Source organism: Talaromyces marneffei, chromosome 2 (assembly GCF_009556855.1).
Source record: "Talaromyces marneffei chromosome 2, complete sequence".
Lineage (NCBI taxonomy): Eukaryota > Fungi > Ascomycota > Eurotiomycetes > Eurotiales > Trichocomaceae > Talaromyces > Talaromyces marneffei.
In genome coordinates this window covers 3,237,596-3,250,526 of record NC_072349.1, presented here as the reverse complement: position 1 = coordinate 3,250,526, position 12,931 = coordinate 3,237,596, and the positions used below count along the sequence as shown (strand labels likewise).

The following is a 12,931-nucleotide window of genomic DNA, read 5'->3' as shown; positions in this document are numbered from 1 at the left end:
TATCATAAAAGGTCCATGATTATTGTGATAGAAGGATTTCTTGTGTCCTCACGTCGTAAATGCTTCATAAAATGTATTAAACGTTTGTTCAACCCTTGATGATCCAACCGCTGTGTACCATGAAGTCGAATATTCGCCCTGCTTTTGCAGCGTCGATCTATTCGCGAGTCAGTTTCAATCGTACTTGGCATCGTCGGAAGATACATACCTTGCAGATAGTTCGAGCATCTTTCTTCTTCAGCGTGCCATTTTGCTTCATTGCTTCTTTCAACAGAGCTTCTTTAATGACTAGGTACGGTTTGGGTTGCACATGGACCGAATTGCAAAGCTCGACTTCCTCTTTGGTCAAAAGATGAAGATCGGGTGCGCCCTCATTCTCTAATTTCCATGGGTTAATCCCACTCACTGGTTGCACGACGTATTTCGTCTTCGTTGCTGGTTGAGGAGTACTTAATCCGTCGCCATTAGCGGCAAAGGCGAGATCGAAATCATTAAGTGGTGGATTGGCTTCGGGTGCCGCAGGCTTCGCAGTTTTTTGGAATCGTAACGGTAGTTCCGGGGTAGTGAGCAAGCTTGCTTGAGACGGTCCCTCGGGCTGTTGGACCTGTTTCGAAGGACGAGTGGATGTAGCAAACCGATCAAACGAGCCTTGTGGAATGGCTCTTTGAGCTCTCTGCTGCTTTTCTTGCTCATACTTCTCCCCACTCTTCAGGTCGGTGATGCCGTACTGGCGCCATTCTTGTAGTTGTGCTATCGCCAATCGCAAATTGTGCTCATACTCAAGACCTTTACTAAATTCCTCAAAGTCTTCGTGGTTCATCATGCGAGCGAAAGGTTTCGCCTTGTTCAACACTTCCTTCTCTTCTTTTGTTCGCTTCTTCTCCTGAGCAATATTCTTGCGATATTCAAGTAGATTGTGCTCAAATAGGATCTTCTTTCTTTCCGTTCGCTGTGTCAATCGCGAATTGTAGATTTCCATCACGGTCATCTTCAGTTCCATCTCAGGTTCCATTTCCCCGTTTGCATTGAGACCATTTCCTGGTTCAAATTGCATATGTTGCACAGCTTCTTCTGCCTCGTTACAAAACTCGGTCTCAAACTCAAGACGTCCCGGCATGTAACCCTGCACTTCGTGACATGAAGGAACACTGGCAGTTGGTTTCTGTTTTGGTGTAGCAGGTGGTGCAGCTTTAGCGGCTTCCTTGCGCTCTTCGATGCGCCGCTTCTTGCGAGCTTGGAACTCTTCTTTGGATATCTCATCTTGAAGCGTCCTATCTTCTGGATCGGCGCGAGCTGGTAAAGGAAAGTTTGGACTATTGATGTACGTATCGATATAGTGATCGCGCACCTCCTCTTTCGAACGATAGCCTCCTATATGGTCCGCAATATCGGCCCAAGAACCTAGACCGTAGATTTCAGCTCCCTCAAGCAAGAGAAGCTCTTCATCGGCACCCCAATCTTCTGTGTATATTGGTACCGAATTCTGCTCAATGACGTGGAATGGATGTGTTCGAGGGTCATGGGTCTTGGAAGATTCGCCAGCCGCAAAACAAGGCACGCATAGGTCGTATTCAGGACAGGACGGGTGGGCGCATGATATCCGAACCTAAGTGGCTTGTTAACATAACAGTATCTAGCACGGCAAAGAAAGGCATATACATACCGTCGACGTGATGTCGACAGAGCAGACATCGCAATGGTATTTAGTACCACCGTCCGTACCGCGCGTGGCGGTCTTCTTCCGGATTACGCCCATGGATTGGTCGCTTGTCTCATCCTCCGCCTTGTCCGGGTCCGTGTCGGAAATTTTTGTGTGCCCTCCAGAGAATGGAGAGGCGCTATCAATTCTGAATGGGGTTGTCGTTGAAAATCGTGTTTGGGGATGGTGTTATCAAAGTTGACCGATCGCCGCGTCTAAGTGGAGTTGCGATAGCTGGATACACTTGTCGGGAGGAAGCGATGCAAACGAGATGAAGTGAGGGTTTGATGATAGAGCTTTCGGAGAGAAGAAGTATGGGAGGGGGGTTATGGAGATCAGAACCGTTGGTTGTAGCTGGCGTGTATCTTGGCTATTGTTGATTCTAGGGACGACGTTGAGCTGAAGTTGTGGTTATGGAGATGCGATTGGATAAGCGCGACATCGGGAGGCGCAAACCATACGTAGTAAACGCCCTTGGCCCTTGCATCCTTGAGATCAGGTGACATGCACGTGACTGTAGTACTGCCAAGGCGGTTGTCTCCTAAATAGGTATAGTCGATCGTCGCCCTTAATGTGGCTGTGGCTGTGTCTACGCAGCCTCAAAGTGGCATGGAACCAGTTTGAGACTCCTTATTCCTGTCATGGGAGTTTCAGTATTTCAATTACAGTCTTACTGAGATTTAGATACCACTTCTCAGATTGAATTGCATCCTTGCCTCATCAAAAAACCAACAACAAGCCGGTAGTTAACTGAGCCAAGCCTGGAGTAAACGTAAACAAGACGATTACCCCTCACTCGGACTGGATTGAACTTCTCACCGACTCGCCCCGCCTTCTGCTAAGGCCTGAATCTCCAGGCATCTTGCCCCTAGAGTAATGCTGAGTTCATGGCATAATGGCAGTGCTTTGTAATAATACATTAGCGCATACATAGTTAGTTAGCCCCTGGGGTACACCCCCCCAAGTTCCCAACATGCTGCCTTGTATTTTGTTTTTGTAACCGAGTCCACCATCTCAAACTTCACTTGGCTATCACAAAAACAACCTTGAAGCATTTCTCGTTGTGTCGAGAATCAACTGGAATCGGTATTATCTATCCGGCGGTCGTCGGTGGTCTGAACTGAAAGTTCAGCCTCGGTGATTGTGTCGCTTATCGCAGTTGGGTGTGTGGCTGATCCGCAACCCGTTGTTTTCCATTGGTACCCCAGCGCCATCGACAACTGGCAACACTCCGTACTCAGCTCCGTCCAAACAGACTCATTCACGGAAGCCTAAAAAGGTTTCAATATTGTTATCGACTCTTTTTTTTGAAGGGCGACTTGTCTCTGTGTCTCGCAGTTGAATCCGGTCGAGCCAGACGCCATGTCGTGGAAACTCACAAAGAGTATGTATTAACCCTGTCAATTCGCTATGACGGCAGACAGTCGATCTCTTGATAACCACCTCAAACATCGATGCTAACATTAAACAGAGCTGAAGGAAACGCATCTAGCGCCCCTAGCTAATTCTTTTGGTCGCTCATCGTCGACATCGACCATCAAGGGCGAACCTGCCGAAGAGACCCCGGTACCATCGCCACGACCAAGTATAGCATCACAAGTCTCCAATGGAATCGGTATGTTATCTTAAACAATACGGTTATAGGAAGTATCGGAAAACAGTGGCTAATATATGATTCATAGCCGACTCCGAGGCTTTGGTCTCACCCCCGGTTGCTCTGGTCAAGCCCGGTATATTGATTGTGACTCTTCACGAAGGACAGGGATTTTCGCTATCCCCCCATTACCAACAAATAATCAATTCTCATTATCAGAATCCCAACGCTCCAATCCGCCCGAATTCCTCCTCCTCACACTCCGTGCAGACAGGGTCTTACACACAACCCGCTCGCCCTCAGTCTACCAGCAGTGGCATCAACGCTGCGCCTACAATTCACGGTCGCTACCTGACCAAATATCTACCATATGCGCTTCTCGATTTTGATAAGAACCAGGTCTTCGTCGATGCCGTGTCTGGTACTCCCGAAAACCCCTTGTGGGCAGGCGATAACACCGCCTTCAAGTTCGATGTCTCGCGACAAACCGAATTGAGTATACAGATATATCTCCGCAACCCAGCTGCTCGGCCAGGAGTAGGACGTAGTGAAGATATATTTCTCGGGGCTACAAAGACGCAGCCGCGTTTACAAGAAACTACGACTTATGTGGAAAACCCCAAACTGAGCAAAAAGGATAACCAAAAAGCGGCGGCTGAACAAGAGAAGAACGTGGGTCAACTAGGAGCTGAATGGCTAGATCTGCAATTCGGCACCGGTTCGATCAAGATTGGTCTTTCTTTTGTGGAAAATAGGGTTCATAGCATGAAGCTGGAAGACTTTGAGCTTCTAAAAGGTGAGTACCCTTTTGTACTGTTTCAAAGTATCAACAGAGATGCTAACCTTGATATCAAACAGTTGTTGGCAGGGTAAATCATTAGAAATCTCATATTTTTTTTAAAAAAAAAAGGCCTAACTAACAGCTTTTTAGGGATCATTTGGTAAAGTTATGCAAGTGAGGTAAGTTCTGCTAGATTCTTACTACATTGCAATTACGTACTAACAATCTCAATAGGAAAAAGGATACTAAGCGTATCTATGCTCTCAAGACGCTCCGCAAAGCACACATCATCTCCAGATCTGAAGTTGCACACACTCTCGCCGAGCGATCGGTGCTGGCCCAGATCAACAATCCATTTATTGTCCCATTGAAGTTCTCCTTCCAATCCCCCGAGAAGTTGTATCTTGTCCTCGCATTTGTGAATGGTGGTGAATTGTTCCATCACCTACAACGTGAGCAACGCTTCGATATAAACCGAGCTCGATTCTATACTGCGGAGTTGCTGTGTGCGCTTGAATGTTTGCACGGGTTCAAGGTAATTTATCGTGATTTGAAACCGGAGAATATTCTTTTGGATTACACAGGCCATATTGCATTGTGTGATTTCGGACTGTGCAAACTTGATATGAAGGATGAAGATCGCACAAACAGTGAGTCCATCTGTATTTCAGATATTTGGATCTGACTAACATTTATGCAGCCTTTTGCGGTACACCCGAATATCTTGCCCCAGAACTGCTGTTAGGAAATGGATATACAAAGAGCGTGGACTTTTGGACTCTCGGAGTTCTACTTTATGAGATGTACGTATACATCATGACATCTAAAGCTCAGAGAGCAAGGTTACTGACTGGACAGGTTGACTGGTCTGCCACCATTCTACGACGAAAACACGAATGAAATGTACAAGAAGATTGTCCAAGAACCATTGACATTCCCAAGCCACGATATCGTACCCGCCGCAGCTCGCGATCTCTTAACCCGCCTTCTCGACCGCGACCCTCAACGCCGTCTAGGCGCCAACGGAGCCGCAGAAATCAAGGCACACCATTTCTTCTCAAACATTGACTGGCGCAAACTTCTACAAAGGAAGTATGAGCCTACTTTCAAACCTAGTGTGGTACGTATATCGATTTCATTACCTAGCACTAGCATACTGACGAAATCATAAAAAGATCGACGCCTTAGATACGGAGAATTTTGATCCTGAGTTCACAGGCGAAATGCCAGTAGATTCAGTCGTCGAGGGTAACGCCCTCTCTCAGACCATGCAAGACCAATTCGCAGGTTGGTCTTATAACCGACCCGTCGCAGGATTTGGTGACGCCGGAGGCAGTGTCAGAGACCCATCCTTTGCCAGCATTCCGGAGTAAACGGGATAAATATGGATATTTTACATTTTGTCGTTCTGCGCAAGCATCGGTCAACGAAATACAACAAATGATACATTGATGACACCCTTTTCTGTTCATCGTCGAATTTCTGGACGTCCATGGGGGGAAACCAGTATTATGAAGCTTGAAAGGAAACCATTGCGCCGATTCTCTGTTATTTTTTGCAAATCATTCTGTTTGTCGTCTAGCGGACGCATTTTCTGATTTCCTTCCATTTCCTGTGTGTGTGTGTGTGTCTGTGTGTGATCTTTTCCATGTCTCATATCAGTTTGAAACTTTCTCATTTACATATAAATCGAGAGCGACAGGCAGGTCCTTTTTTCGCTTGAATTCCAATTGGACATTCTATAAATGATTTCTCTTTGTGTGCGCAATTTTGATGGCATCGAGTATAGATGCGCGGGAGCACTTGTGTACCTACCAAGCATGGTAGGTAGGGGACAATGACCTCAAATCAACTTTTGACCTGTAGAGAGAGCTATTTGTTCGACTACGTAGGCTGTAGAGGATGCTCTCTGTAGATCGAGACCGCAGCTGATAGACGCTTTTGAAAGAGAATGATAGCCCAATCCTTAAAACCCGACAGCAGATTAGGTATTCAACGATATAATCCCTGATTTCTGCGTATCATTTCTTCCGCGAGACCAAGCCACTCACAAATTTATAGTGGACGAAAATCTCCGCCACTCCAGATATTGCAAAATGTTTGAATGGATAGAGATCGAAGCGGACCAACGAGCCCATGGTCGAATTCGAGGAATCGAAGCTCACCAGTGTTTGGGGGGGGGAGGGGGTTGTTGAGGATGTCGCCACAACAATCTACCGCTACATACTCACGCAACACACCTGCTCGAATTGCTTGCTAATCTCAGGAGAAGATACGCGCGTGAACCATAGGTCCCCTCTACGGCGAATGGACTTATTCCATATTTGCAGCATATGGAAGGGACTACTACCTAATGCAAAGCTTCAGGCGACTTGTCCCACGAAGCTTCTTCTCAGTCAGATGCAGAAACTGCATTGGGTAGGACTGAGCATTTGTTCGCGAATTCTGACGTCCCCCTGAAACGTCGCCATCGAGCTGTACATAAAAAAACAATCCTGGAGGGAGAAGATTTTCCCCCCCCCCCAAAACTTAACAACCCTACTAACCTACCAATCCAGGACACGGTTACATAAGTTAGTACATACATAGTTAGTTAACTATCATGCTTACTCCGTAATAAGATCATCCCTTTTATGCTTCGTATTTCGACACACATCAAATCCGCCTCGTCAACGAACCCATCTAAAAATAGGTAGGAACAATGACATACGCGAGTCGTGTGCGCATTGATGTTCAGGGGTATTGCATGTAAGTCATTGTAAGATCCTCTGGCGTTCTTGGCGTCAGACGATTATACTATAACGAATACGTTATTATCCATATAGGGTCTCCGCGTTTAGGAGATGACGATGCGGATCTGCTGGTTTTTAGCTGTAATGCTCTAAGAGTACCTGTACGAATCATAACAAGGAACGTCACTTCACAGCCTTGAAGCGCGCAATGGTTGATCCTGGTCAAAGTAAGCAGCCAATATTCACGAATAATCAAACACCTACATGCATACCAAGGCATTGATTGCTAGATTCAGCCAAGATGAGCCGCTCGGGCATTGATCAACGCAAGGCGAATATCACGACTGGTTTGAAACAGGTCATGGTTTCATTAGTCACATAGTACTGCTCGAAAGCGTTCAGTAGCGAAATGGCCCCCTGTTAGCAGTGCGAGGTTGCATCTGGTGGAAAGTTGTGTAGGTTTCAGATGGGCCAAAGGTTCGTTGGAGAAGAGAAAGCCAAAGAAAAGAAATAAAAGCAAAAGAAGAGGTTCAACAAGGCAGAAATCCTAATGTTGGTGTCTGGTTCATGGTCATACACATACTCCATACTCTTTCGTAAGATGAATATGTGGGTCATCATCTCCTCTGCGGAGACGAATTTCCAACAAGGACGAATCCATCGTATTGATGATAACGTTCGCAGCTATAATAGGACATCTTCACTAGTATATGACAATTGCAATGAATCCTATAATGGAAGGAAAGTACTGAGTAACTATCGTAGAGTAGTTAGTTATATAGTTAACTATGCGTAGAGATTCATTTGAGGTGGGTACTTCGGCAGCCAATCATATTCATCCGAGATGCTAACTGGCAAGTAAGCGTCCACACACGGAACACGTGGGTGGGTCCGTCAACTTTAAACCAACCTTCAGGCTCCCAGGCATTTCACTGCTCTATACTTCGGAATGTTTACCGAGATCAATTTGTGACTTCGTGTTGAAGAATACAGAACTATTGAACGCCTCTTTCGATAGAATCAATGTTTCATCAGAGCAGATACGAAGATGAGTCCGGCCGAACGTCAACTTGTCAAGGAATGAAGAGAGCATGTGATTCGAATCGGAATCATGCGCCGAACAGCTTCAGCATACCTATTACTACATACGGAGTATGGAGACACCATTCTTGTCTTGGAAGGAGAGGAGAAAACAGAAGGCTTCTAGAAAACAAGCAAATATTGGCAAAACTTTCCAGAGCGCCTTGGCTGGAGCGATCAAGCCACCATGGTCAGCCAAGGGGGTCGCACGCAGGTGCTATGGGCGATCTTATGCAGGGCCAAGCACATAGTTCACGTGCAGTTTGCAGCGAACGAAAAATACAATAAGCGTGGAACTAGCAGACCCGCAATCTCGAGCGTCTAGAAGGATTTTCGAAGCTTTTTGGACAATACGCGAGCTGGCGGCGTTCAACACGAGTCGTGAGAGATTCATTTCCAATGTGACTTAACATGCCTGGCTGAAGCACGTTGTTGAGAGATGTCTGATGACTGGGAATTTGGTGTTATTAGTTACTCGCTTAGTGAGTTCTCGTACCACCCGATGTTTGACAATTTCCCTCAGAGGCAGAAGTAACTGCCGATGCCTACTCTCGAGCGAAAATTGGCAGAATCAGAAACATGCGCCGCGCGAGTTTCATGACAGGCGATGGGATGAACTATATGTGATGAATAGTTAAGTTATGATATTCCTATTGAGTAATATTGTTTCGCAGTCAGATGCTACACCAATCTACAAGACCCCCGAGTGAGGCTTGTGCCCGTCGCGTCGCGTCACAAATACCTTTTTTGCAAGCAATATGCCGCGTTTTCCGTGGATCTTACGTTCTTGTCGGCTGCCTCCGAGATGATGGATCCACAAGCCATGCAATAGTCCCATTTTCTACTTGCTCGTACATGCATGGAGACATGAAAATTTTCATGTTGCGGCTAGAGTTAGACACTCGGAAGGTATGCCTTGCAGGCGAAGGAATTGGTTCCGAACCGGAATGCTGTGAAAAGCATGGAAGTCTTAAACACGGAGGGGGCCATGGTAGGATGGGGCTTCGTTATAGGCCAAGCGTGTTAAATGAGGGTCTCGAACTTGTCATTGTCTACCTGAAAGAGTCTTAGGGTGACGCTGTACTACACAGATGCAGCAATCCACCTTCCGAGTCGTGTAGCAGGTAATATGGTATCGACTAGTAACGAAGCCCTGCGCACGGAAGGCAATGACTCGATACGGATATGGCTTGCAGCTGCGACATTAGTAATACGTACGTACTTCTTCTGGTAAGTTGTGCCACCGGGTAGTTAAGACTCTCGGCACGGACAATTCATCTCGATCTCAGCTTGGCTGCGCCTTTTCCCATGGATATGGAACGCCATGCATTCTTGTCAATTGCTTGTCGATGCTTGAGTCAGCCTGAAGTTTATCGTGCATTTACTGAATAATAGTGCCGATGTTATTAATGTGTACAGTCAGAGCAGTACGAGTACGTAGTAACTACTACAGTAACTTTGTTACTCCGTACAACATGCCATATGGTCAAAGTCAGAACGTGTACGAAGTAGTATTATTAGTCATGAATAGAAATTGCTTTTGATTGCGTTACACGCGGCTGCGGCTGCACCACCTGACAGGCCCAGGCTGACCTTGAGTTCGCCCAAACTATTTGCAGCGATCGTGATGATTCATCGTGTTGCACATGGCGTACGGGAGACTCGAGTCTACCAGCTAATTGAGTCTCTGATCTACGTCGAACATGTCTCATCTGTTGTTCCAGCCAGGAAAGTATATACAGATGATTTAATTGTGATGTACAGAGTACCTCATCTCCAACGCTCACAACAATTAAGCTGTACATAAATGCATTGTGCTACTCCCGAGCACTCGTAGCAGATGAAAGTAGTAGACGCAGGCGTTACCTCTTTTAGCGATGCCAAGCCGGAAATCGATGACAGCAGCCAAGACATCGAGAGCAATGAAAACGGCCGTAGAGCACACGTGTGGCATTCCCAGCCTCCAATTGGCCAATGGACTACCCCGGGGCCGATCGCTCTGCCAAGCCGCTTCGCTGCTCACAATTGCGGACCAATGACTGGGGGGAGCATAGACCACCATATTATGCACTACTAATGTATCCGTATTTGCTTTTTTTTCGTTTCGTTTCGCTTTTCAAGCCCGTTTTGTACTACAGTAGTGAAACCCGTAGTTCGGTCGCGGCCTCTATGTACCTATGTACCTCTGGACGCCGTATGATGATGTTGTGCACCTACGAGGGGAGTTGTCCGTATACACAGCACCCATATACTACTTGGGGCAAATAATTGACAGAAATTTTTTTAGCGTAGTGGAACCGTCATCAGCCTGACTGGACAATGGATAGCAAGATCGTTAAGCAGATTCGCCTCGGTGGGTCAGACCCGCCGTCCCTAGTCGTACCATACAGCTAAATTAGCGGTACCGGACTGCCAGTGGGGCTGCTTCGACATATCAGCGCTCCGGATACAGAAACGTGCCTCTCCTCCCAGTCGGCCAAGACCAGCCAAGCAACGCCCAAAATGTTATATATATTCGCCTCCCCAAATCCCGTCTTTGTCTGGGATCTTTTTTTCGTCACTGTGCTTATACCAAGCCTTGAGGCGTCGTTTGCTCAGGCCGTGGCTTTTGATCTTTCGGTAAGTGGCAGTCTTGGTAGTCTGAGCGCTTTTTTCGCTCGCTTGTTGATCACACGACCTCTTACCGAATTTATTTAAATCTGTAGATAAGATCATAATCTCGTCCTCGTCGACGTTTTTTCTCGAATCATCGAGCGAGACGACAAGAGACAGCGACAAAATGACTGCTCTCGGTCCAATGCCCCCTCATGGGCCTGATGTGACCGGCACACACCCTCAGTACGAGGATATGCACCCGACCGAAAAGGATGCCTTTGACGTGCTCCTCCGCCCCGACGACAGCTATACCCCCGACGGCCGCTACTGGGCTGATCTGCCTCTCGGACAGCGTTTCAAGTTCGTGAGCAAGGTCGAAAGTGCTGAGGCACGCAAAGAGTTGGCTGCTATTGGTCGAATGATCAAGGCCGATCCTCTATCGCCCGTCTCTTTCTACTTCAAGAATATGGTTTTGCCTGGTGCTGGTCTGCTCTTGGAAGGGTGAGTTTCGCTTCTAGCACTAAGTTGTTCAATTCGCTGATTTTTGTCCCAGTTACGTCCTCTTCTCCGTCAGCACTGTGCAGTCGCTTTTGGCCGATGCTTTCCCAGATTGCTGGTCCAGGCACCAAACTTGCAATGTCAACTGGATCAACGCTTTGACTTATTTGGAAATTGCTGGTATCATGGTCGGTCAGATTCTCGTTGGTTATCTTGGTGATATGTATGTTCAACCCTTTGTTTCAAAAAAAAAGACGACTTGAAAATTTCCATACTAACGGACGCAGGATCGGTCGTCGCTGGGGTCTCATCCAGGATGCCACCATCATGTTTGTCGGTCTGCTCATGCTTACTGCCGCCTACGGTGTCACCGAGAACGGCTGGGTTATCTGCTACGCCTGGTCTCTCTTCTTCTACAGTATCGGTGTCGGTGGTGAATACCCCATGACCGCCACCTCTGGTATGGAGAACGCCGTCGGCTCTGGTCGTATCTCTACCCGTGAGGATCGTCTCCACCGTGGCCGCAAGGTCGTCAGTGCTTTCTTGATGCAGGGTTGGGGTCAGTTTATCAACCAGGGTCTCTTGATCCTCCTGTTGTTGATCTTCCACCACGGTTCCGGTAGTCCCCCTTACTCCAAGGTCGCTGCTCAATGGACCTACCGTGTCTCCTTCGCTATCCCTGCTGTCGGAACTCTCTGGCTCACTTACTACCGTGCCTACCACATGAAGGCTGCCTCCAAGCAGCTCCAGGCCATCAAGAAGAAGGCTTCCGTTACTGGATACGACGTTGAATCTTTCCGTCTGACCTTGAAGTACTTCGGTCCTCGTCTCTTTGCTACCAGTTTCGGTTGGTTCGCCAACGATGTCTTCTTTTACGGTAACAAGCTCTTCCAGACCCAGTTTATCAATGTCATCTTGCCCAATGAGAAGTCGTTGATGCCCAATTGGTTGTACAACCTGCTCAACATTGGTGTCTCCCTTGTTGGTTACTATCTCGCCTCTTTCCTCATCGACAACAAATTCTACGGACGTAAATGGATGCAGCAGGTCGGTTTCTTGATGTGCTTCATCCTCTTCGTTGTGCCTGGTTTCCGCTACAATTACTACACCTCCCTAGAGCACATCAAGGCTTTCCAGGCCATGTACTTCTTGTCCTCTTTCTTCAACCAGTTCGGTCCGAACTGTGTCACCTTCTTGGTTGCCGCCGAATGTTTCCCTGCTCCCATCCGTGCCTCTGCCCACGGTTTCTCCGCTGCCATGGGTAAACTCGGTGCCTTGATTGCCGCCATTGTCTCCAGCTATACCAGTGCTCAGCAACGATTCCACATCTGGCCCTGGTTCGGTCTTGCCGGTATGCTCGTCACCTACTTGTGGCTCCCAGATACCACCGGTCTCGATCTCAAGGAACAGGAACGCCGCTGGTGGTACATCCGTAACGGCCGTGAGCAAGACTACCACGGTGTCGCCATCCACCCCCAGCACTTGTCTGTTTGGGAACGCCTCCGTGGTGTCGGCAAATACTATGACCCCGAGCTCGACTACAAGCAGAAGGTCGAGGACTACCGTCAGGAGTGGGAGAACGGTATTGCTCGCAAGAACTCCAATGAAGATGGTGAGATTGACGTCGACACCGAAGGCGCTCTTTTCGAGGGCGCCGTCCACAACTACTTTGAGCGTACAAGCCCCATGTTCCGAGGCACCGAGAAGCTTGGTGGTCAGACATTCTCCAGCTTGCCTCCTGCCGCTCGCTCTGTTGAGAGTGATGAGACCGAGGCTGCTGCTCCTGTTGTGACCGAGAAGTAAACTCACTCCTCGCTATGTTTACTCCTCGGACTCTTGACTCTCTTCTTTTCTCAGCAAGTTTTATACGGTTTAATTTAATCATCACGAAAGAAATTCGTTTGCTTTCTCGCTGTTGCATCTTATTTTTTCCTCTTATTGCATCCTCTCTT

At 47.5% G+C, this 12,931-nt stretch overlaps 3 protein-coding genes across 3 annotated transcripts; 2 read left to right on the top strand and 1 right to left on the bottom strand.

Moving 5' to 3' along the window:
• Positions 1-88: 88 nt before the first annotated feature.
• EYB26_003529 (uncharacterized protein) lies at positions 89-1,756 on the bottom strand (the record flags this gene model as incomplete). The annotated part of the gene is made up of 3 exons (XM_054262829.1): positions 89-157; positions 209-1,606; positions 1,664-1,756. The coding sequence occupies 3 exons, from the start codon at positions 1,754-1,756 to the stop codon at positions 89-91; spliced, it is 1,560 nt and encodes a 519-aa protein (XP_054118804.1).
• Positions 1,757-3,061: 1,305 nt separating this feature from the next.
• On the top strand, positions 3,062-5,447 carry EYB26_003528 (uncharacterized protein; the record flags this gene model as incomplete). Its single annotated transcript, XM_054262828.1, has 9 exons — positions 3,062-3,083; positions 3,171-3,314; positions 3,382-4,089; positions 4,152-4,162; positions 4,225-4,253; positions 4,309-4,724; positions 4,775-4,877; positions 4,933-5,194; positions 5,250-5,447. 9 exons carry the CDS (start codon positions 3,062-3,064, stop codon positions 5,445-5,447), a joined length of 1,893 nt encoding a protein of 630 aa, XP_054118803.1.
• A 5,218-nt stretch (positions 5,448-10,665) lies between these two features.
• EYB26_003527 (uncharacterized protein) lies at positions 10,666-12,782 on the top strand (the record flags this gene model as incomplete). Its single annotated transcript, XM_054262827.1, has 3 exons — positions 10,666-10,982; positions 11,035-11,202; positions 11,267-12,782. 3 exons carry the CDS (start codon positions 10,666-10,668, stop codon positions 12,780-12,782), a joined length of 2,001 nt encoding a protein of 666 aa, XP_054118802.1.
• Between the last annotated feature and the right edge of the window lie 149 nt (positions 12,783-12,931).